General features: G+C 41.2%; 1 protein-coding gene across 6 annotated transcripts in view; it reads left to right on the forward strand.

Moving 5' to 3' along the window:
* Window positions 1-26,667, forward strand: part of VEPH1 (ventricular zone expressed PH domain containing 1) — a 165,799-nt gene that overhangs the window by 97,329 nt on the left and 41,803 nt on the right. For 4 of the 6 annotated variants that reach the window (XM_078389058.1, XM_020791818.3, XM_072996114.2 and 1 more), the window contains exons 9-10: window positions 697-1,091; window positions 20,733-20,872. In XM_078389058.1, coding sequence (XP_078245184.1) covers window positions 697-1,091; window positions 20,733-20,872 — 535 coding nt within the window. Of the gene's footprint in view, window positions 1-696; window positions 1,092-2,137; window positions 2,658-20,732; window positions 20,873-26,667 lie in introns of those variants that run through there. The other 2 variants (XM_078389059.1, XR_012085753.2) reach the window with 2 other exon arrangements.

Raw genomic sequence — 26,667 nt, forward strand, 5'->3', positions numbered from 1 at the left:
TTAAAACTGGATCTAAGGTTCACAATGGGCTTAAGTTGATTAAGAAAACGGTGTGCTAAAATAAACAGCTACAACTTTGCTGTATCTAGCTTTGATCCCGTTTTAAAGCACTTTTCATCTCACTTCCTTCCTCCCATACCATATCCCTGCAGCTGTTTTCACCACTGTCCCCCTTTTATTTTCCTTTACCCTTTAAATGGTCTGGGATCCTTCAGTATGCAGAGCCACTTTGTGGCTGTAACTGAGGCCCAAACGAGACAAGAACAGCAACAGTATCTGTGTTAAATACACACACACACACACACACACACACACACACACACAGAGAGAGAGAGGGGGGGGGAGAAGAGTGTAGTCTGAAGCCCTCAGCCACCTCATATTGCTGCAGTCCGTTCTCCTAAAGCAATTTTTCCGCTACCCAGCTCTGACATAAGAAGTAAAGTTGGCAGGGATATACCTGCTTAATACTAACATGGTAAGGTGAGAGGAAGGCTGCTACGCTTCCTCTGTTCAGTGCACTTCTTTCTGTATAAAGAATAGATAGACCTCCATTTTATAGGTGGACAAACATACACATGGTCATCTGACACTATAAACTGGCCCACAGATAGGAATCTGCACCTTTCCACACCTGCACTCCAATATCTCATAGTCTGTGCTGCCTCTCTCCAAACCATACTTGTGTTTGTTCTGCAGGTCCAAAAGTCTGGCTTTGCATGCTGTTCGGATGAAGGGCATGCCTTCAGACAATGGCCAAGAGGTGGAGAATGGAGACATTACAGCCGGCATCTCTTTCACAGATATCTATGTGAGCCAAGAAGCTGACAGATTGCCTTCCAGTGCAGGCATGGAAGAGTCACAGCTGGAACCATCTTTGCTTTCTCACCCAAGTGTCCAATGTACAGAACGAGAGAATCTGCCAGAACCTGTTAAAGAAACAGGCAATGAAGGGAGCCCGAAGACAATGAAGAACCCTGTGGAGTATCAAGACAAGCTTTACTTTCACTTAAAAGAAAATCTCTCTAAAGTGAAAGCATATGTGATGGAGATGGGAAGGAGAATTCCTCTCCCAGATGAGTGTGTTATAGAAGGTAAGAGGTTTAAATGTCTGAAATTATGGGAATGTTTTAAATATATACTTTAGGATTGTCATCTAAGCTGTCAGCTGGCTTCCTCTAAACATGAGCCCTTGAAATATGCCTTTACATAAGGATGTCATATTGCAAGGCATTGCTTTGAGATTCCTTCTTGCTGCTGTCTTAATGTCCACCCTGCACTGTGTGTTTATCCTTAGAAAGCCTATTAGCATGCTACCCCTTGCATACTTGCCCTAATCTCGCACTGATACCTTAGCATATGCTAACTGTATTCAGAGATCCTTTCGACATGCCATGGGGTGCAGCAGTACCTTGAACTGCAGCCAGAGAGGCAAACATTCATTTTTCAGATACTGTGGTTATCAGTAATTGGAAAGAAGGATCATCCCACTTTTGCCTCTAATTAAGCATACGTATTTTCCAGATTTGGGATAAGTCTGGATTCCTAGTTTTTAGTTGTTAAGTCGTGTCCGACTCTTCGTGACCCCATGGACCAGAGCATGCTAGGCACTCCTGTAGGATTCCTAGTAGGTCTCCCAAAGTGGAATGCTCTTAGCTGAGATACCAGACTGACAAGATGCAAATACCCTCTGTAGAATTAACAGTCATGTCAGGAGAAGCCAACTGATTGTTCTAATGGTGATGGGGGACTTAGAAACTCCCGAAGGGCAGCTACTGGGCAGCAATGATGGTGGGATGTGACAATAGTGGATGATCTTTCAGAAGAAAGATTTTTGGAGTAAGTCAGTGCTTTGTGGGTTGCAGCAAACCATTTGACTGCTTGGATCATGAGAAGCTATGGATCATTCTAAAAGAAAAGGGATGCCCCTCAGCATTTGATTGTCTTGATGCGTAACCTAAACTCTGGACAATAAGCTGTGTCCCCCATGCCAGAATGCTAAATCCCCAAAGAGCTGACTCAAGGGTGAGCTAGAAAAAACTTCAAGTATATTTATATAAAGAGGAGAAGGGGACGACAGAAGTTGAGATGGATGGACAGTGTCATCAAAGCTACCAACATGATTTTGATCAAATTCCAGGAGGCAGTAGAAGACAGGAGAGCCTGGCGTGCTCTGGTCCATGGGGTCACGAAGAGTCGGACACGACTTAACAACTAAACAACAACATATTTAAATAAGCATCTCATCAGGCAAAAGAGCTAGACTGTAAGTAATATAAGAATGACCATGTTAATTTTTTAACTACTTGAAAAGTTACCTGAAACTGTCTGAATGGTAACAACATTCAACTCTGTTGCGCTGGAAAAGCCAACGTAGAGCCCTCTAGGATGTTGATAGATTGCAACACCCAGCATTTGTCCCTATTGGCTGTGTTAGGTACAGCAGTTGGGAATTGCAATCCAATAACTCTTTGTTTAACTACAATTCCCATTATCCCCCATCCACCTTGGCAATCCCACCTTCTTAAAGTAAAAAAGTAACTGTCCAAGCTCTCTAGGAAGCTGCTGAAAAGCGTGACCAAGTACCCCTTTTGCATGCTGAATAGTTCATGGATACACATCCATTTCTTCTCATTGCCAAAATAAACTGGAATACCTAATATGGTAGTCTTTCTAGCTGTGTCATTATTGGAGAATTTACTTTTACTGTTGTAATTTCCTGAAAATTCCTTAAGTAAGATTTTTGAGATAGAATTCCCACAGTAAAGACATATGGTAAGATTAATATTGCTCATTCTTTGTGCATTCACGGAAATACACTGATGTTCATTACACACAGGACAGCTATTTAATATTTCAGATACTTCATAAACCACTCAAATTTGTTCTCAAATTTGGCAGCCATCTGACCTATAATTTCTCCATCGGCATATCAAGAGTGAGATTTGTTTCCACATCTTGCTTCAGAAACTGTTCATAAGTTATTGCCATGAATGCACAACGGGGTAGTGTTGTGTGGAGTTTGTAGTGATTGTGTTAGTAATAATGTGAGGGATCTAGTGAAGAGGAACTCAGGGCCAAACCACCAAATTAGTGGCAAATGATATGTTGCAACATGGTTGCGTTATGATATATAAATTGTGAGTGCAAAAAAGTTCTCAAGAAAATGCTAACTCCAGGAGGGTCGTGATTTTTATATAGCTTTTAAAATCTAGCATCATTCCTTACAGCAGTGGTCTGGGAACAGGGGTAAATTACCCCAAATGGGGTAAAAATGAAAATCCTGGGGGTAATGAACAGAGCCTACCTTGTAGGATTTTGACCATAACCTTGCTAGCATGTGAAATGAGTGCAATTGTATGGTAGTTGGAGCATTCCTTGGCACAGCCCTTCTTTGGGATTGGGATGTAGACTGATCTTTTCCAATCCTCTGGCTACTGCTGAGTTTTCCATTGAGGATGATAAAAAATAGCACACTGGTCCTTTGATATTGGGCTGTGGCACCAGGGTGGGTGACATGACCTTTAGCCTGGTTTGTTCCTTTTTGCACACCACATACAGAATGATTAAAGAAAGTGGTAGGAAAAGCCCCACCCCCAAACTCTGTCTTGGCTGTCTCTAGCAAGCATATCATTGCTAACAACACTCTGGCAGCCATTGATGATGATTAAATCCTCTGCGAGCTAGCAAAAATTTAATGCAACTTGCTAGGCATGTTGGACACCTTACTACTCCCTATACCACCCCATGGCTGGAGTGCAATGTGTTCTAGCAAAAATAGTGCACAACTTTATTAAATTTGGTGTATCCTGCTAGTTCGGTACATAGCCTGGCAGCCATTGACACTGATGATATATCTTGATAGTTCAGTACACAGCCTGTGTAGATTCAATAAATTTTGAATTCAAATAATGTATGATTTCCTTCCTTTCAAATAAAGGGGGTAATGTCGGTGTATATAAATTTTTTGGGGGGTAAAAGGTAAAAAAGTTCCCTGACCCCTGCCTTACAGGAATGAACTGTAGCCATGGGCAGGAAAAGGCAACCCAAATGATCAGGGGACTGGATAAAAGGTTACAGTGATTGAATCTGTTTAGCTTATGAGTGGGAAAGGCAAGGAAGGACAAATATGATAGTGGTGTATAAAATTTACATAATATGGATAAAGTATGTAGATAAATAAAAGTTTTGATCTCTCTCTCTCTTCCTCAGTAGGGTCAGCCACTAAAACAGTTGTAGATTAAATACAGAGAAAAATATTGCTCCTCCAGCGCTTAGAACACTATGTTTGAAAATAAATTAATTCATGTTAAATGTTAGAAATGGGGAGATTGATGCCTAGTTCCTGGTGTTGTTTATGCAAGCATTTAGTTGCATGGACACTCATCCTGCTGTTTGCTTCAGAACTAATAGTAATGAATGTTTATAGAGAAACAGCACTTGGCATATGGGTCGTCACTGATCACCCTCTGTGACACATTCATTCCTGGCTCTTTCAAAAGTGCTCTGTTTATCCTTTTGAAGTTACCTTCTGGCAGTTTTGTCCAGATGGACTGTAAATCCCAATGTACAGCTATTGGCTAGGGATGCTGGGCTCTAAGACATGTGGAAAGTATTTAGTTGAGGAGGGATTTCTGTCCAGCCTTTTTCTGTCCTAGCATGGATCTCGTCTTGCAACTTCTTCAGTTATGTTTTGTCACTGAAATGCATCGCCCTTCTTTCTCTCCTTTCCAGGCCTACCAACTAAGAGTATCCTTTCACTCCATATATATTATTCACGATTGTTCAAATATATGCTTATTGCCTGTTTGTTTAAAATCTCCTAACCTAATCAAATATAATGAAGCTGCCATGTTTGCATTTTGGATTTGCACTCTCCACATGCATTGAAATAGTGTCTTGGTTATTTTCACACACCTTTATGGTTTTTTTCCCCCTAAGTTCTGGCTGGCTGGGTTTACAAACGCAGGTCTATGGCTGTTAATTTTGGTCATTTTCTTTCAAATAAACAATTTAAACTCATGAACTAACATGAAACAATCTTGAGCTAAAATGAACAAAGACTCCTACAGCTATTTCAATTGAAGAAACCATCTGAGGGGGAAAATAACATTTTGTTATGTTCTCAAATGATCTGCTCTCTAGCTAAGCACTGAGATGTCTCCCTTGTTATCTGGAGGTCTTTTCTTTTCTATGCTACACTTATCGGCTGGTCCTAAAATTTGCTCTGGCTGGATATGCACAAATTATCTTTGAGACTTAAACATTTCTCTGCTGAATCATTTGGAAAAATCGAGGCATTTGAACTGAAATTTGCAACCTCAGGCCTGCTTACCTAGGATCTCAACTTTCAGTTGACATGTATATTATTGCACTGTATTTTCATGTTGTGATCTGCTTTTTATGGGGAATCATTAAATCACAGGTGCTCTGTGTTTCACTCCCCTTAATCCCGCTTATTAAAATCCACTACTATCTGGCCCATACAACTCCCATCAATTTCAGCTAAAATGGCCAGTAGTTACGTGTAGTTAGTTAATTAGTTTGAGTCCAACATCTAGATTGCTGTAATTCTTCCATCATTGAATTAAAAAATGCATTCATAGGGAATTTGCTGATAGTTTCCCACTTTCCCTGTTCCTACTCAGGAATGGTGTAATGTGTGTTGGAACTGGTTACTAATCAGCAGTTGTACCCCAGACCAGCTTAAGCTCCTACAATATATTTTAAAGCATCCATATGTGGAATACATTAGCATAACAAATCCATCGGGTTATCGCGTCCTGAATGTAGCAGTCATGGTTATACAGTCAAATAGAGAAACAGGGAGGAAGAAATTAAATGGAAAGAAATTGATACATAAGGAGAACATGATAATGATTTAAGGTCATGGTCAATCATAGATTACAGGAACTAGAATAACATTTTACAGAACTTTCACATGCATATTAGGGCTGAGTTGAAACAGGGCAAACTTGTAATGTCATTTCAGCAGACCTGGAAGGAGGCAAACAATTTTGAATTAAAATATATGGCCCCTTTAAAGAATGCCATCTGGTCACCAATGTGTTCCATGTAAACCAGTGGTTCTTAACCTTTGTTACTTGGATGCTTTTGAACTGCAACTCCCAGAAACCCCAGTCAGGAAAGCTGGTGGTGAAGGCTTCTGGGAGTTGCAGTCCAAAACTCCCGAGTAACCCAAGGTTAAGAACCAGTGGTGTAAACCACCTTCATACCTGACACTGTAACTAACCTTTTCTGAAGTAGCAGAAAGGGACACCATAATGGAGACATCACAGTTAATGCAAGGCACCAATTTTCTTTCTTTACAAAAAAAAAAAAAAAAAAAAAGAGGAAAGAAGCTTGTTCTGCCCAATGATTCAGCTTTAATCCTTTAAATTGGCTCTTGTAGAATAATACCTCCCTCTCCAGGCAATGCTTTGCTCTGGGGCTGATGCAACAATTTTGCAGCAAAATGAATTTTTTATGATTTCTTTTGCTAAGGCAAAAAATATTTTCGGAGAAGAATTTTCTGCCAATGAAATTTTATGATTTGAGAAACAAGTTACAGCATGGTTCTAATATTTATCAGAATTTGGGGGAAAATACTCTTTTTTTAACTGTTCAGAAGAATCTCAGAATACTTACATTCTGATTCCCATCCCAGATGTGGAATTCTGGGAGGTATAGCCATGCTGATTGCTGAAGCCTGAGAGCTGTGGAACAAGAGAGTAACTTTTCCAAATTCTGTTATTTACATGTACAGTATATCACAGAAGTGAGTACACCCCCTCACATTTCATAAATATTTTAGTATATCTTTTCATGTGACAACACTGAAGACATGACACTTGGCTACAATGTAAAGCAGTGAGTATACAGCTTGTATAACAGTGTAAATGTGCTGTCCCCTCAAAATAACACAACACACAGCCATTGATGTCTAAACCACTGGCAATAAAAGTGAGTACACCCCTAAGTGACAATGTCCAAATTGGGCCCAAATAGCCTTCATGAATTGCTGCCTTGTCGTGGTGAAGGGGCTTGAGTAATTCAGGGAAGCTATGGGCTCTGCCGTGCAGGGACACCCAAGACAGACAGGTCATAGTGGAGAGTTCTGATTAAACGCAATTCACCTGGAGCAGGAACTGGTAAGCCACTCCAGTATCTTTGCCAAGAAAGCCCCATGAACAGAAACAAAAGGCTAAAAGATATGACGCTGGAAGATGAGCCCCTCAGATTGGAAGGCGTCCAACATGCTACTGAGGAAGAGCGGAGGAAAAGTACAAGTAGCTCTGGAGCTAATGAAATGGTTGGGCCAAAGCCGAAAGGACGCTCAGTTGCAGATGCGCCTGGATGTGAAAGGAAAATCCGATGCTGCAAAGAAAAATACTGCATAAAAACCTGGAATGTAAGATCTATGAACCTTGGTAAGCTGGATGTGGTCAAACAGGAGCTGTCAAGAATAAACATTGACATCCTGGGCATCAGTGAACTAAAATGGATGAGAATGGGCAAATTCAATTCAGATGATTACCATATCTACTGTTGTGGGCAAGAATCCCATAGAAGAAATTGAGTAGCCCTCATAGTCAACAAAGAGTGGGAAAAGCTGTACTGCGATACAGTCTCAAATATGATAGAATGATTTCAATACAAATCCAAGGCAGACCTTTCAACATCACCGTAATCCAAGTTTACGCACGAACTACCGATGCTGAAGTGACTGAAATTGACGAATTCTTTGAAGACTTAAAACACCTTCTAGAACTGACACCAAAGAAAGATGTTCTTGTCATTATAGGGGACTGGAACGCTGAAGTAGGGAGTCAAGAGATAAAAGGGACAGCTGGTAACAGGATTTTGACTATCCCTTAAATATGGCTGTGTGTTCAAGTGAAAAAGAGAGGAGTAAAAACACTTTTATCAAAAGCAAAGTTTCTTAAACCTCATTCATTTCAATAGAAGAGTAAGCTTTGGATTTTTTTTAAAGTGGGCTTTATTTGGGCCCAGTTTTAACTGGGTTATCCTTAGCATTTTAAAAATGTCCAGTTTGATAACACACTATAACAACATTAAATCTGTAGGGGAAGAGATTTGCAACTCACCCTATCACACTTGCTGGTCAATAAATGCTATGTTAATAAGCATTTAAGATCCACATGTGAGCTGGCCTACTCTAGTTGCAGTTTATGTCTCTAAAGTAACTCACAATTGGAATAGGCCCATTTGAATCAATGGAACCTATTGGGAGTTGACTCACCAAATATCCACTGATTCAACAGACCCATTCTATCGCAGCCTACTATGCTAAGCAACAGGATTTCAGCTGATAGATGTATTCTAGTTGGATTTAGGCCAATGCATTTTAGCAGAAAATATTAATCAAAGCTTTGTCCACCGCTGGTGAAAGGCTTACAAGGTGTGCAGTGTTGCAGCCCAAGAGATGTTCTAGAAGCCTAAAGTCCTCTCTGTGTATTCATGGTGGTGTGTGTAGAGCTAGAAAAGCAATCATTATAAAGAATAATCTCCCCGGCTGAGTTGCTAAAGTAGGCCACAAAGCTGGGTAATATGGTACTTCTGCAGGAATATGAATATTACCGTGTTTCCCTGAAAATAAGACAGGGTCTTATATTAAGCTTTGCTCCAAAAAACCGCATTAGTGCTTATTTTCAGAGGTTGTTTTATTTTTGTCATGTAGAACAATCTCTCCTTCATGGATTGCTGCCTTGTCGTGGCGAAGGGGCTTGAGTAACTCAGAGAAGCTATGGGCTATGCCGTGCAGGGATACCCAAGACGGACAGGACATAGTGGAGACTTCCGACTAAACGCAATCCACCTGGAGTAGGAAATGGAAAGCCACTCCAGTATCTTTGCCAAGAACGCCCCATGATCAGAAACAAAAGGCTAAAAGATATGACGCTGGAAGATGGGCCCCTCAGGTCGGAAGGTGTCCAACATGCTACTGGGGAAGAGTGGAGGACAAGTACAAGTAGCTCCAGAGCTAATGAAGTGGTTGGGCCAAAGCCGAAAGGACGCTCAGCTGTGGATGTGCCTGGAAGTGAAAGGAAAGTCCAATGCTGTAAAGAAAAATACTGCATAGCAACCTGGAATGTAAGATCTATGAACCTTGGGAAGCTGGAGGTGGTCAAACAGGAGATGGCAAGAATAAACATCGACATCCTGGGCATCAGTGAACTAAAATGGACAGGAATGGGCGAATTCAGCTCAGATGATTATCATATCTACTACTGTGGGCAAGAATCCCGTAGAAGGAATGGAGTAGCCCTCATAGTCAACAAAAGAGTGGGGAAAGCTGTAATGGGATACAATCTCAAAAATGATAGAATGATGTCAATACGAATCCAAGGCAGACCATTCAACATCACAATAATCCAAGTTTATGCACCAACCAGCATTGCTGAGGAGACTGAAATTGAACAATTCTATGAAGATTTACAACACCTTCTAGAACTGACACCAAAGAAAGATGTTCTTCTCATTCTAGGGGACTGGAATGCTAAAGTAGGGAGCCAAGAGATAAAAGGAACAACAGGGAAGTTTGGCCTTGGAGTTCAGAACGAAGCAGGACAAAGGCTAATAGAGTTTTGTCAAGAGAACAAGCTGGTTATCACAAACGCTCTTTTCCACAAGAGGCAACTCTACACATGGACATCACCAGATGGGCAATACCAAAATCAGATTGATTATGTTCTGCAGCCAAAGATGGAGAAACTCTATACAGTCAGCAAAAACAAGACCTGGAGCTGATTGTGGCTCTGATCATCAGCTTCTCATAGCAAAATTCAAGCTTAAACTGAAGTGAATAGGAAAAAACACTGGGCTAGTCAGGTATACAGTGGTGCCTCGCATAACGAGTGCACCGTTTAACGAAGAATCCGCATACCGATGCGGATTTCCCCATTGCTAATGCGAGGGCATCCTCGCATTGCGATGGGGGAACAGCTGTTCGGCAGTTCCAAAATGGCCGCTGGACACCCAAAATGGCTGCCGGAACACTAAAAATGGCCACCGGGACACCCAAAATGGCCGCCGGGACACTAAAAATGGCCACCGGGACACCCAAAATGGCCACCAGAACACTAAAAATGGCCACCGGGACACCTAAAATGGCCGCCGGGACACCCAAAATGGCCGCCACAACATGAGGAAACAACGGAGACTGGTGAGTTTTGGGCCCATTTGGAACGCATTAAACAAAGTTTAATGCATTCCAATGGGTTTCCCCGTCCCACTTAACGATGTTTCCCCATAGCGAAGGTTAATCCGGAACGGATTAACCTCGCTATGCGGGGCACCACTGTAATCTAAACCAAATCCCTATGAATACACAGTGGAAGTGAAGAACAGATTTAAGGAACTAGATTTGGTGGACAGAGTGCCTGAAGTACTTTGGATAGAGGCTCGTAACATTGTACAGGAGGCAGCAACAAAAACCATCCCAAAGAAAAGGAAATGCAAGAAAGCAAAGTGGCTGTCCAACGAGGCCTTACAAATAGCAGAGAAGAGAAGGGGAAAAAATGCAAGGGAGATAAGGAAAGTTACAGAAAATTGAATGCAGACTTCCAAAGAATAGCAAGGAGAGACAAGAGGGCCTTCTTAAATGAACAATGTAAACAAATAGAGGAAAATAATAGAAAAGGAAAAACCAGAGATCTGTTCAGGAAACAGCATTGGTTCAAAATTGGGAAAGGAGTACGACAAGTCTGTATATTGTTCCCCTGCTTATTTAACTTATATGCAGAATACATCCTGAGAAAGGCCGGACTGGAGGAATCCCAAACCGGAATTAAGATTGCTGGAAGAAATATCAACAACCTCCGATATGCAGATGCGATCGCAAAATGATGTTCCTATGGAGAAAATTGGCTTTGGGAACCAATTCTTTTACATTACGGATTATTTCCAAACATATAAATAAATAAATGCTCTACATTGTAGCCGAGTGTCATTTTTTCACTGTTGTCACATGAAAAGATATACTAAAATATTTATGAAATGTGAGGGGGTGTGCTCACTTCTGTGATATACTGTAGATGACTAGGAAACTGCAATCCTAAGTTTAGGAGTAAGTCCCAGTGAACTCCTTAGGCATATGGAGTTCTAGAACAGGGTTGCATACTTACATACTTCAAATGAATACAATCTACACTTTAAAATCTATCAACAAGAAACACAAACAACCCCCCCCCGAAGAAAACCCGCAACAAAGACATTGTGGCACCTTAAAGACTAACTGCTATGTTTTAATGTGAGTTTTCATGGATGGTATGTTTGCACAGACTAATACTTCAAAAACTAGAACCTTAAAATAGGATTTAATTTGTATTTTTTGTTAGAGTAACAGTCTTGTTCAGTTCTTCTTTAACCCCACCTAAACTAAATGATTTTATTTTTTTCTGTTTGAAACTGAAATCGTTTCTAGATATTCTGACATGTTGCCAATCATAATCCTATTTCTCTCCTTTCTTTCTGCTTTTCAAAAATATCATAATCTTTGTCACCTCATGATTTTTGCACAAAAAGACTGAAGTAGAGTAACCAGTTTACATTTCTCCAGATTTCAAACATATTTCTTCTTATCAGCATTTCAGGAATGTTGCTTACTACAAAGGCAGGCTATTGGTTTATAATTTCCTGAAGGACCAGTTTTCCTTTATTAAATTTAGTTAAGCTATGTCAGCTGGTATTTCCAGCTCCTCCTGTTTCTGAACATATCTGGTGTGACAGGACTCCCCCCTCCCCTTCTCCTCTTTTATTATGTGATCTTACAAATACTGATTTCTTTAATGTATCTTTAAGTTACTCCCAGGATGCCCATGCACAATACAGTCAGTATTGTGACCTTTAAAAATGATCAGCAGATGGGAAACAAGTGAGGAGACTGTATAGCTTAAAAGTCATAGCTGATTTTCAGGGGCAGTCTTAGATATCTACTAAACATCTGATCATTGGACAGGAATTATTCCATTTTGAAAACATCATGGATTCTGCCCTGGAGATTTAATGGTAACATTATTGGTTCAAACAAGAAGATAGTATGGTTTCACCAATTAATCCATTTTATTCATTTAAAGCATTTTTAGCCCATTTTATATCAAAAGATCTCAGGGGAGGTTACAGAGCCATATATAATTAATCAAAACACAAAAAAAGTTTTAAAACAATTGAAATTAAACCATTGGAAACACAAAATTAGAACATTAAAACATTAAAACCATTATATTACAACCTGCACAGGCCACAACCCTCAATCCCCAGATACCCTAATAAATATGTCTTGACTTTGTGCCAAAATGATGCCAATGTCAGTGCTGATCAATCTCCCAAAGAGAAGGCATTCCACAGTTAGGATGCAACAGCAGAAAAAAAACACACCCTCTTCATGTCTCCACATAATGAATTGTTCTCAATGGTGGGACGTGGAGGTGGGCCCTTCCACCGATGTTCATGACTGAACAAGTTTATATATGGGAAGGCGGTCCTTCTAATATTCATTGTTGTGGCAATGTAACTTTCAAATTAAGCTCATGTTTACCCTCCATTTACCAATCAATTACAAAGCAAGTCTGCTAAATGCACCACCATAATTGAGGAAAATTATGTTACAACATGCATATCTTTGGCTACTTAAGAGAGAACGTCTTTAAAAAGCATATTGACTGGTTTGACCCTTAATTACAGCAGTCCCCAAACTTTTTAGCTCTGCAGAGTGGCTAGGGAAGGCGGGGTACCCCCCTTGCGCTCATGCGCATGCACGAAGGAATGCGTGCTCACTCATCTGCATGTGCAAAGGAGTGGGTGGGCGCTTGTGCAAGCTGCTCGTGTGCATGTGCAAAGGGCAGCACAGTGCTCAGGGGCACTTGTGCGCATGCACAAAGGGGTGGGGGAGCGTTCATGCTGGCACAGGCGCACACACAGGCACAAAGGGGCTGTGGGAAGGAGTGCGTGCAGGGGTGGGGGGACGTCTGTCTCCGTGGCCCAGTCTGGCTCAGGCTACGGACCGGCACTGGGCTGCAGACCAGGGGTTGGAGACCTCTGCTTTATTAGAGCTGGTACACATATACATGTACATCACTTGCTTCTTTAATGCTTGATGAATGGCAGAAGAACATATGAATGGCTTGTTCAGACATACAGATAATAGGTTGCATTGTTCGTCCCAAGTGTTTCTGATGTGTCGTGTATATTCTGCTACAATTAGACTGGGAAAAGCAAACTGGAGCAGCGGTGTCAAAAATGTCTCTTAAGTTCTGCGTCTTTGTTGACTTGTTTCTTTTCACTTAAACCTGAACAGAAAAAAAAGATGGAATCTATGACAGAATTCCTCTTGAAAAGAGGAGCAACAATGCCCTGGGTCTGTATTTGGATGGTGTTATGTTTTATGCTGTACTGTGAGATAATTAGTACCACATGATGGAATTGATGGAAAAGATCACTGCTCCCCTGCAGTGCTTGCTTCTGGAACCTTTTGATAAATTTAAGCATGGCATCAGCCAGAGCTTGATTGAAAACACATGGTCTCCTGCGAGCTCAGTACAACCACAGACTTGCAGAGATGCAGACTAATGTTTCTGAAAATCCATTGTATTTTCCTAATGCCATTCTTTAAAAAAGAGAAAAGTTGGACTCTTCTTATTTAAACCTGATATGAAGCCCCTAACTCCACTCTCAGAAACACACACAAACACAGTTTTCATCCTGTGAAAAGTTCACACGCCATCAGACAGGCTTGTTTTTCTGGACAAGTTCCTTTCTGTGATCAGAATTTAGCACCAAAGACAGAAGTGGTGTTATAAGGGGAGATTAATCTGGTATCCCAGTAGGTGAAAACTGAATGAGGAAGAGTAGGTTTCTATAACAAGAGGTGGCTTCAATGTAGTTACAAACTGCAGCCCTGCACAGTTATGGGGCTTTTTAATTGGCACGGTATGGACCCTGCCAGACCTGGCTGGCTCAGCTAGGTTACCTTCTTTCATCCTGTGTTTCATGAACTCCAGACACAAGGGTTGTAACAGAACAGGTTTTATCGTAACAGGGGGAGGGTTAACATACAACAACTTAACTTCCTTCTGCCCAGTTCTCTTCACTGGGGTTAAATCAGAAACTACAGTCTCTTGTCCCTTGGTTCACTTCACTGAGGGTTCTCCTCAGGTGAGTAGTCTGCCCAGAAACCCTCTCAAGGGTATTTCCCCAGTCCTCTTCCTCCAGGATTTCTCCTTCTTCCTCTTTAGTACCAGGAAGGGGCTTTCGGCTCTCTTCAGTTTGGCAGACCTGCTCCTCCAGCAGTGGGTCTGCCTTGCCTTGTGAAAAGGCCACAAGGCCTTGTCCAACTTGTGGCAAGGCCCTTTTTATATCTCCCATCCACCAAAGGTACACTCAGGGCTTCTTTTCCTTGCCAGCCCTCTGTGGTGTTCCCAGAGCCACAAATAGGGGAAGAAACTCAATTGACTTTGTCCTTGCCCCTTTCCCACACTAACGATTCAAACTTCAGACTTGCCAAGCCCTGTGCTGTCACTGAGAATAAACCCAGTAGGCCCTGGGTGGGAGGTTGGCGTCACTCTGACAGGGGTGTCTTTGCCACTGTCCTCTCCACACGCAAACAGATACAGGTATACCAAAGGTGTATGAACATGCTGACTTTTGGCCATACGGTTTGCAATCATAAATACACATCTCAATATAGTAAAAAATCCTGAAAATACTCGTTTGAAAATAACATTAAAAGCAAAAGGCTGAACAAACCAGGCAATAGGCACTGAAAAATTGGTAGATTAATAAAACATTCTTGACTGTCTGCCTAGAAACCATCCAATATGGCACTGGGGTGAGGTAGTTTTCAGTGAGTTGACAGTGAAAGAGGAAAGATTAAACCCCACTCTGTTCTTAACACAGGCCAGTTCAGTTTGAACATCTCTATAACTGCTCTCTGCAGATGAAAAAGATGTCGAGGCAGAGAAATCTTACTTCATAGCTAGTAATTTCATATGAATGTTTTGGCTGGGAAGGGAGCACATGATTTGTTCCTCGAAGGTGGTTTGGAATGGATCAGAATTGAGAATGACAAGTGCTGATGTAAGCAATCTGAAACATCTCATTGCCAGCCAGACACCATAAGTTACTTTCTATAGCCATTTCTTGACTGTTTAGTCAGTTGTAAACTAATGGGGGAAATGAAAGACTTGATTTCAGCTTTAGGTCATAATACCTGATCTTTTTCTTTTTGTTATGATATATTTTGCATCCAGAGGTAGGTATGCAAGACCATTCACATAGGCATAGAGAGAGGGGGTTGATCATAGGCAAGAACATAAGAAAGTCCTTACTTGGGCAGTCCAGAACATTTTCAGCTTTGTTCCCTAGGGGTGGTTGAAGCTGAAGATTCCCAGTTCCTGGTGGCTTTACTCCAGGGTTCTGTTTAGAAGCTGCTCTGCCACCTTCTTTGGTGCCAGCATTATGTTTCTGTTCTGATTCAAAGGGAGTCTATCCCTTTTGTACAGGGCCAGTTCTTCTCCTACCACCCCCAGGTAATGTTCCTAAAATAACCCCCAATTCATGTCTTTCCTCTGTGCACCATTGCCTCCTCCTTTCATGAGGCTCTTTGCTTTTTACCTGTCTTGATAACCCTGCACTTGAAAAAGGCAGCATTTCAGAGACAGTTCTCTTGCAGGTCTTGGCTTTCAGCCTGCTATTAAGCAACTTAATTCATTTTCCCAGACCTCAAAACTTGCTTTTCCTCATATTAGTGCTACTATACCATACTGCTCACTTCCTTGTGGTAGTGCTACCATTATAATGCCTTCAAGGTTTCATCCTCCAACCTTCCTGCTTCTCTCAGCTTCTCCAAGTCAGCAACCTTTTCTTCAACAAAACTTGCTTCTTCAAGGCCAGCTACTCACTGTGATGAGCACAAACCCACAATGTCAGTCCATAAGGCAAAGAGTAACATATGAGAAATTCATTGCAGTGAACTGGATAGCTCTTACTCCTGTGTTGGATTTCTCCCTGCATAGCTGGTTGATTCTTATTTCTAGATTTGTTTACCTGTAAAGCAAGTTATTTCCTAGCAAACTGTGAGGAAAGGGCAAGTGCTCCACTTCCCTTAACCCACTGCTACATTTACACAGGCACTGAAAGTTCTAGATAACACATTTTGCAGGAATTACTCTCAATGACCTTGGCATTGTCAGGCATTTATGTTCTGAAGACCATCAGGCTCCTTGTAGAATTGATTGCTGGCTAGTTTGAGACAGAAATTTAATAAGTGCTCAGCAATTTTTTGATCCCAGTTATTTTTGACATTTCACCCCAGCTCAGGATCCCTCTGTGACCTCCAGAGAAACCAGCAGATTTCTTGGGTAGCCACAGGGTGAAAACCTGAGCGCTGAGGGTTTTCTTCTCCTGTTACCAATTGCCCGCACAAGATTAAGTTTGACAGTCCTATGCTGTTTGTGCCTGAAATATTATCCTTTGCAGCATTTTTATGCCTCCGTTGCTATGGTCCATGTCAGGCTCTTACACTTGTCGGTTTAAAATGGTGTTGTTATTCATCCCTTCATAAGATGCTACACAACACTTAAGCCTGAAATTACTAAGAGCAACAAAAAGTTACAAAAATCATGTGGAGGATAATCCTTCAGGTACAAGCAGCCCAGGGATGTCAAAATTAATCTTACTCACCTTTCTGTTTTGAAGCCCAGAGGGCAAGACAGACAGGTAATATCATCGTAAATTCGGAATGCTACATGGTGTACTGTAATCACGTAAGATAACAAAAGACTGAATCCCACAATGCAGGAAGAGTCTGGGGAAAAGTGGGAGCTATGTTTGTTACGCACTTGGTTTTGCCTCTTCAAAATGAGGGTCATCAATCATCATAGATTTCACTGTTGCTAGTCAGTTCTTGAAATCCCATGATGACTGAGGCTCAGAGGCAAACTAACTAAAATTCGTTGTTTGCTTATACAGCAAGGGGTAAGATTTATCTAGATGCTGATAAAAAAAAATCCTGCAGAGAATGGCACCAATTCTCTGCAGGATTTTTTTTTGCAGTGTCTATGGAATCATGCACAGGATTTTGTAGACAGAAACGGAATACATTTTCCTGCACAGCAAATCTTGCAGGAAATACAAAAAATGGAAAATCCCACAGTTCAGCACATCTTAGTGTCTAGTACATTTGCTGCTGTTATGCAGTTGTCTGAAGTTGTTATAAGATTTGGATGTGTGGATTGGCAGGAATCAATGCATCAAAGCTTTTGTCCACATATGTACATGCAAATATGTAAATATATATAATAATAAAGATTTGGTTAAAATATGTACAGGTGTGGATTGAAGTAAGTGACACACCTTTCTCACCATCACTTCCATTGGGATATGATGGCAAAAGTTTCCTTTTGAATTAGTCCTAAGAAATGAACAACCAGAATACCAGTGGGTTGGGAAGATAGTTATAGCTTCCAGTCAGAATCAATCTCCATTCACAGGTGCTTTAAACCGAAAAGAACAAAATCAGAAAATCCAGTCACAAATCTCCTTGAGCATGTTTTGTAAACCTGAATGTAGGATATGGGATTACTAAGCATTGCAGCAAAACACCTATTCTCTGTTTTCCTCCATCTTCAGTATAACTAATCTCCACAGGCTGTATTCGTTTCCACTGAAGTTTCTTCTCATTAACTCGTTCTTTCCTGTTGGTGACGATCAGGCAAGGACAGCTGATCTCCTTATTACTTCTTCCATCTTCTGAAAGACGAAATTGTCAGCAAGACAAGTGAGGAATTTGTTTCACCTTCTATTGTTGGTACAGTCGGCCTTCCGACAGATACAAACAGAGCTGAAATCTCATATGCTGTATCTTTCCACTTTAAATATTTGGTAATCTACTTTCGAAGGACATCATCCAAGTGTTCAGTCTAGCTTAGAGGTGCATAGCATACATCACACTGATGTTACTTTTGTTTCCCTCTCCTTTGATTTTTGACCCAGTGATCTCTATCAGCCTTCTAAGCTCAAAGTCATAGATTTCTTCATAGGTGTATAGATCCTTTATATATAAAATTCTCTTTCTCCTCCTTTCCTGCTTGATCTGTTCTTTCTGACTTAATAATAATCTACTATTGCTACATTCTAATCAGAAGTTTCATTCCATCGGGTTTCAGTAACGCTAATAAAATTACACCGACCTTTCTGGGACTAGGTAAAAGCTGGAATGGAATAGAAACTTCTTAATAAAAATGTATGCAAAAAAATTATGCACATCCCCCAAAACTATGGGATGTGCTGAAATACTGTTTTTCATTCATGCTTTATTACCCAAAAACCTGCCAGAATGGAACACAATGACCAAGAATGGAAAAAAAACAGTCCAGAATGGTGACTTCTGAGTAGGACAGCTCAACCAAATTCATCAGACACACCCAACCAGAGGGGAATGATGGAACTAGCCACAAAACTCCCACCAGAACAACATTCCAGTATCTATTTGGGGGAGAAAATCAATATTCCCCCCCCCCAAAAAAAAACAGCCCAGAATTGTGACTTCTGAGTAGGCCAGCCCAACCAAATTCACCTGCCCCCTCCAGCTAGAGGAGAATGATGAAACCAGCCACAAAAACATGTCCTAGAATAACATTCCAGTACCCATTCTGGACAGAAATATCAATATTGGAGAGAAAAAGCTGCAGCCCAGAATGGCAAATTCTGAGTAGGAAACCCCAATGAAATTCACTTGTCCCATCGAACTATGGGGAAGTAGCCACAAAGCCCCAGAGACCACATTCCAGTCCAGGCAGAGAATCGATACTGCACAAACCAGACTAGAACAGTGATATTGACCTTTCTCATCTTCCTGTTCATATCATTGCTAGCAATCTTCCCTCTTCAACTATCTGCTGTCTGACAGTAGATATGTGGAGATTTAAGTCGACATCGTACTTGTCACTTTACAGTGAACAGTATGTAATTTATTTGTTTCCTTTAATCAGGAAGTATCCAGATTGATCATTAATTCTTTTCCAAGGGAAGGGATGAGACTGGGCAGATCTGTCCATGGGTTTTCTCTGCACCATCTGCTGAACCAGTTGTTTACTTCTCCTGTTTTCTGTTCTCCTCATATGCTATAGCTTTTCACAGCAAAGGAGTGATAAAAATGGCTACCTACGCCATTTTGAGCACAAGTCTTGAATAAACAAACACAATTCAAAAGAAAATATGTAATTCCTGTGATAGTTTTCAGAACCATTTCCACTCTTTGGCACAATGGGAATAGGGAGATTATGGTATATTCCTTTAACTATAGTATTACAATCTGGCAGCTGTTTGGACATTCCATATGGTATTGCTGAGGAGATGATTTTCCACTCAGGACGTTGTTCAAACACAAGAATTCTGGGGAGATATTTGACAATGCATTACTCTGTCTTTTTGTATCAGAGTAAAAGTGCAGAGATGTGCTTTTTGACAGATGTATCCATTTCTATTTGATTGCAGTACTTTAGATGTGGTTAAAGAAAATCTAAACTGACATATACATTGCTAATGTTTGTTGCGAGCTGAAGACAAGGAATTTTATTGTTGTATGCAGTATTAAATCATTACATCCAAATGGTGTTACTATTTCTCAAGCACAGGACACAGACTGTAATGTGGAAACATAAAACATCTTGATCCTTATCCCTATGCAGAAATACCTGTGCCGTGTTTTCCTATTATGTAAATGGAAAACACCATTGTATTGTCAAGGATGACATGCTTCTATGTGTGTACATACTGGGGACTACATCCATAACTGCTAAATTTGAATTTTACAAAATTTACACTAGCTGTATTGGATACTCATGAAGATTTCTTATTTTAACTATATTTTAAGTATATTATAGAATTGCAGAGATGTACAGCTAGAAGTGATTCCAAGGGCCACTGAATCTAAGTGGCAAAAGCAGGAAATCCACCAGCTAAAGGTAATTCCTGATGGGTTGCCTTATAACCTCTGTTTAAAAACCTTCAATGGGGCTGAGCCCACCTACCTCCAAGGCTGTCCATTCTACTGTCGAACAGCTCTTACAATTAAGAAGTTCTTCCTAATGTTTACGCAAAACCTCCTTTTTCATAATTTGATTTCATTCGTTTGAGTTTTACCCTCTGAGGTACAAGAAATAGGTTTGTTTCATTTCTCATGGTACGGCACTTCAAATATTTGAAGAAGCCTATCGTATTGCTTCTCAGACCGCTCTTCTCTAGGCTAACATGCCTAGTTCCCTCAACCATTCCTTAAAGAGCTTAGTTTCCAGATTAGCTTTACCATCCTGGTCACCCTACTCTCAACACATTCCAGCTTGCTGTCACCCTTCTTAAACGGTGGTGCCTATGATTGGGCACAGCATTCCAGATGAGGTTGACCAAAGCAGAATAGATGGTACTGTTACTTCCCTTGATCTAGAATCAGTGGTTCTTAACCTTTGTTACTCAGGTGTTTTTGAACTGCAACTCCCAGAAACCCCAGCCAGAAGAGCTGATGGTGAAGGCTTCTGGGAGTTGCAGTCCAAAAACACCTGAGCAACAAAGGTTAAGAACCACTGATCTAGACAACACACCTCTATTGATGCAAAAGTAATCCATTTCCTCTTTTTTGTGACATAATAATGGTTAATTAGATGTACTGTATATCAGAGAAGTTGCAGTTCACATTGATAACATATATTTGTTTCCAGATACTGTTAAAAGTTGTGTAGCAAAGCTGTTCTTCAGCTGCCCCCTGAAAGGTCATTACTGCCTGTACAGTAAATCGAGTTTCACTCTCATCAGCCGACAGCCTCAGCTCTGGATTCATATCATGTTTCTCTTTCAGCAGGTATGTGCAATATCTGAACATATAAAACAGTGATCATTAAAGTTCATTGTCAGTTCTCTTAGTTGTAACCCATTGAAAGATCTTAGCACTTTAAGTCAGAAGACTTTGTGTTCCCTTGGGAAGGTGAGTACTTCCATTAGGATTTGATGCTACCATTTCATCTTACTGTACTGTCATTATGGCATATGTTTTGATATGATTGTTGTTAAATTTGGTAGCTTCTCTAAATATGTGGTGTTACGTGTCACTTCCTCCCGCCAACCTAGCGGTTCGAAAGCATGCAAATGCAAATAGATAAATAGGGACCACTTTGGTGGGAAGGTAACAGCGTTCCGTGTCTAAGACGCACTGGCCATGTGACCACGGAAGATTGTCTTTGGACAAACGCTGGCTCTATGGCTTGGAAATGGGGATGAGCACCGGCCCCTAGAATCGAACACGACTGGACAAAAATTGTCAAGGGGAACCTTTACCTTTACCTTTACCTTTACGTGTCACTTCTGACTTATGATGAGCCTGTGAATTAATGACTTCCAGAAGGTTGTATTATTAATAACCCCTCTCAGGTCTTTCAGGCTAAGAACTGCCATATTCTTTATTGATGAAAAGGTTACTCATGTAAAACTGGGAAGATTTCAGGTTTCTGGGGCCTATTTTCTTTTGAACTAGAACCATCATGTGAAGCCTGGTGGAACAGTAATTTTAAAAATTAAAGAATTTCAGAGTTAGGAAATTGTTTTTAAATACCTGGAATGAAAAGAGATCATAGTCTTCCACCACAAAAAGATTTCCCCACTTTCTTCACCCTCATCTTTCATCTTCTCCATAGGCTTTCGTCTTCCCCATGGTATAATTTAAGGTAGGGGAAAAGCTCTTGAATAACTGAGAAACCTAGATATACAACTTTCCAGCTTGAGCCCCAATTCATGCCCAGCTGGACCTTCTTGGTCCAGCAACAGAGCTACTTTGTAATGGGGCTAGGCAGCAGCAATCACTTTACGTCAGAGGAAGCTAGATGGTACAGGGGAAGAACAATCATTTTAGCTATCTGCTGTTCCTGATTGTGCTTGGTTTTGATTATTTTACAACATACAAAACTGAGGTTGTTCCTACAAAAGATTTTGTTTGATTGTGCAATCTCAATAGAGAGAATGCTTTTAAACTGCTTCACATAAAAGCTACATTTTACCAATGCTAAACAACAGATTTTTCTATGTATAAGTATTCAGATTTTGATTCATACCTGTAGAACAGCCTAAATATATCAGGAATACCAGACTATTAAAAAAAAAGCAAAGTACAGCTCAAATTCCATTTCAATATATTATTCCCACTGAGAGAAAACCTATTGGAGTGTGCAGCTAGAAAGCTGATCTGCATTCTATTCCAGGAATCCAGCCCAATTTCAGGACTGTCAAAACTAATTTTTTACATATCCTTATTCAGAGATGAATTAAATGATCCAGAGGCAATGACACCATGAGCTGTTTCAGATCAGATGTTATCCCTTAGAACCACCTAAACCTCCAGATGGGGATTCATATGAGGATTTATATCCCATTGTTTGTATACAACAAATGCTCTAAAAATACACCAACAATTTAATATTAGGCATCCTTCAGTCTCGAGAGACTATAGTAAAGTGCTCTGTATGGAGGACTTGGAACAGCCTCTAGGATGGCTGAGAAGGCCAATTTAAGAGTGACAGTCCCTTCCACACTGAAGACAAATACAATCTGTTCCCTGTCCAGGTCCCTGGTTTTGCTGGTTTTGGGACTGCCTCTTTGCCTCAGCCTTCTGGACAAGGGTCCCTTCAAATTGGGAGAGGCCATGATGCATCACCTGCCTCCAGGCTGAACGCTCAGATGTCAAGGTTTCCCATCTGTTGAGGTCCAGTCCTAAGGCCTTCAGATCCCAATTGTAGATATCCTTGTATCACAGCTATGGTCTCCCTTTGGGGTGATTTCCCTTTACTAATTCTCCATGCAGGTGATCTTTTGGAATCCAACCATCAGCCATTCTCACAACATGCCCAAGCCAACATAGACATCGCTGTTTCAGTAATGTATACATGCTAAAAATTTCAGCTCGTTCTAGGACTACTCTATTTGGAACTTTGTCCTTCCAGGTGATACCAAAAATGCATCAGAGACAACACATATGGAATGTTTTCACCTTCCTCTCCTGTAGTGCGCAAAGGATCCAGGACTCACTGCAGTACAGGAATGTACTCAGGACACAGGCTCTATAGACCTGGATCTTGGTATATGTCATCAGCTTCTTATTAAGCCAAACTCTCTTTATGAGTCTAGAGAACATGATAGCTGCTTTGACAATGTGTTTATCCAGCTCAACATTTAGGGAGAGAGTATCAGAGATCATTGAGCCAAGGTACACAAAATCATGAAAAACATCCAGTTCTTGTATGGAGATGGTAATAGAGGGAGGTGAGTCCATGCCCTGGCCCATGACTTCTGTTTTCTTCAGGCTGATTTTTAATCCAAAGTCTTGGCAGGCCTTGCTAAAGCAATTCATGAGTTGTTGGAGGTCTTCAGCAGAGTGGGCAACAACAGCTGCATCATCAGCAAAGAGGAAGTCCCGTATGCATTTCAGCTGGACTTGGGTCTTTGCTCTCAATCTAGAGAGATTAAAGAGCTTTCCATCTGATCTAGTCTGGAGATAGACACCTTCTGTTGCAGTTCCAAAGGCCTGCTTGAGCATGACAGCAAAAAATATCACAAATAGGTTCTGCGTGAGGACACAGCCCTGTTTCACTCCACTTCAAATGTCAAAGGGACATGATGTTGAGCCATCAAAACTTACAGTGCCCTTCATTTCCTCTTGAAGGGACCTGATGATGTTAAAGAGTCGAGGTAGACATTCAATCTTGAGAAGTATTTTAAAAAGGCCGTCCCTGCTAACAAAATCAAAGGCCTTTGTAAGATCTATGAAGGCTGCAAAGAGTGGCTGTTGTTCTTCCCTACATTTCTTCTGCTACTGTCTGAGGGAAAATACCATGTCAGTAGTGGATCTATTAGCTCGAAATCCACACTGTGATTCTGGATAGACTCTGCAAGCACCTGGAGTCTCTTCAGCACAACACAGGGAAGCAGCTTCCCTACAATGCTGAGAAGAGAGATGCATGGTAGTTACTGCAATCGCCCGTCTCCTTTATTCTTATCCAATGTGACGATGTTTGAGTCCTTCATGTCCTGTGGTATTCCACCTTCCCTCCAGCAAAGACAAAAGATTTCATACAGCTCAGTGGTGATGATCTCTTTACAGCACTTCACCAGGGATGTTATCCTTCTCAGGTGCCTTGCCAGAGGCGAGGGAATCCAAGGCCACTTTTATTTCTACTAAAGTTGGTTCGCTGTCCAGCTCTTCCTAGACAGGCAGGCACTCAATGTTATTTAGCGCCTCTTCAGTTACTATATTCTCTCTGAAATATAGCTCAGAGTAGCACTGCACCTTGTGTTCCATCTGCTGTGCTTGGTCCTGGATGATCACATCTGAAGCAGATTTCTTCTGTATTGGACCTAAAGCCTGCTTAATACCGTCATACATTCCCTTGTTAACCAGTACATTAAATTTCTGTTAAAATCAATGGGACCTACTTCTGAATCAACATCTACTGCAAGCTGCATGTGCCACCACCTGTTCTTTCTACCCCCAGTGCTTCCCCATTAATGTAAAAAACCAAGAATCACACTCTTGGACACTTCAGAAAGCATGATCCATTTTTACAGAAGAAAATGTGTGTCTGCTGTATGCCTTATTTTGTCAAACAAGGGAGAGTGTTTTCTTGGGAATGGACTGGGTGGCAAGTCTCGGGGGTCTTGAGGTGCTGGCCATTGTTGAACATAAATATTTGAGAAACTTTTTTTCCTCTCTTCATTTTGCTGTGCCTTTCCTCAGAGTCCCCGCTAGCAATTCTGGTGCCCGAGGCTCTCACTATCTTATTAATAATCTTTTGCCACAGAAGGTTGAAATGTGTGGGCAGAGGAAACTATAATGGGCAGAATGGCTGAGTCCAAGCCACAAATATCAACAGGTGGATTTATACTCTTCTGGCAGCAAAGTTTTGCACAATCTAAATTTTGTTATCCTGGGTCAATGCCAAGGTTATCCTTTTCTGGTCATGGCTCTGCCTTCCCGCCTTCCTTCCTGGGTGTGTAGCAGACATGTAGATACAAAGAGAAAACTTTTTAACTCTCTTCCTTGAAAAAGCACCATTAAAGAGAGGTCTTATCTTTCTGAATGCTGCCATTGTACTGTGAAGTCAAAGCCAGCTTTTAATTTTATGTTCAATGTTCTGCAGTGATCTCTTTCCTTAAACTTCTTGAATCTGACAAGCCTGGAAAAACTGTCAGCTTCTTTTGCTTCTGGAAATTCTTTTGGATGATATTTTATCTCCTAACTTCCCCTTCCTGTCATTACCATTGACATTCCAGCCATTTACAGATGCCACAGAAGGTTGTATCTGTCAAAGAGCAACTCTTTTGCCTAGCTAAAGCTGAACAGCACTGATAGGTATCCCAAATTAAAAACAAAACAAAACATCCCATATTAAAACAAAACAAAACAAAACCAGGAATTTTTCGATGATAAATCATTTTTTCCAAGTCTGTGCATCAAGTTCTTGTGGGTAGTTCCAAACTTATATGCTGTTATTAATGTCCTAGATTCACATGGCTGATGATGTTGGGGACAGGTTATCTTCTGAGATGGCAAAAGGTGCAGTATGCAAGTTGGTTTAAAGCTTCTCTGTAGCTAGCAGTTTGGAATTAAGGATGGTGGCCCCACTCCTCCCTTTTCTTCTGCCTTTTTGAAACTCTGTCCCTAACAGAGTTGGGATTAAGAATTTAGTTAAACCACAAGGAACAGTTAATTTAAGCCAAATTAAAGCCAAATAAATATTTTTACCTGTTGTATGCATTATTTAGCATGCAGTACTGCTTTTTTGGAGTCAAGAGTCCATGATGTTCAAGAAGTCACATTGGTCTTCATTTGATGCTCTGATCGGCCGTCCTGTGGTATCTTACGGTTCAGGAAGAATCAGGAAAAGGCCACATGGTTGTGGAAACAATACAAATGCAATATAAACCACCAGTAATTTAACATTCCTTGCAGGGCTGAATATATGCAGGAAATAGCAATTTGCATTTGTGGACTAAAACCACTGTTCAGACAAACATTTACACCAGGCTTGTCCAACCTGCGGCCCGAGGGCCGCATGCGGCCCAGGTCGGCTCATAATGTGGCTCAGTGCAATTTTTTATTTTTAAAGAAATTCCAAAGTTTCAAGTTACACTGCCGGCACTTGTGGCCAGAATGCGGCCGGGGCATGTCACAATGGTGGGGGGAGGGGAGAGGGAAGGAAGGAAGGAGTGGGAGGGGAGGGGAGAGGGGGGCTGTGTGCCTGCATTGCGCCGTCCCCGTCAATAGGTGGACCCCCTCCGGGCCCCATAATGCCACCGGAGTTGAAGCTGGCAGCGTCTGCTGTCTGAGATCGCAGCTGCCGGTAAGTGCGCTTGGAGCGGGGCTGTGGAGGATGGCTAGGGATTCCCCCCCCCATGCGGCCCAAACCAAATTTATGTGCGGCCCAAACCAAACTTTCATCTTCTAATGTGGCCCAGGGAAGGTGAAAGGTTGGACACCCCTGATTTACACCATATACTCATAATGCATACAGTGGGGTCTTGACTTGAGAACTTAATCTGTATTGGAAGGCGGTTCTCAAGTCAAAAAGTTCTCAGGTCAAATCTGCATTTCCCATAGGAATGCATTGAAAA

Source organism: Pogona vitticeps, chromosome 3 (assembly GCF_051106095.1).
Source record: "Pogona vitticeps strain Pit_001003342236 chromosome 3, PviZW2.1, whole genome shotgun sequence".
Taxonomy (NCBI): Eukaryota; Metazoa; Chordata; class Lepidosauria; order Squamata; family Agamidae; genus Pogona; species Pogona vitticeps.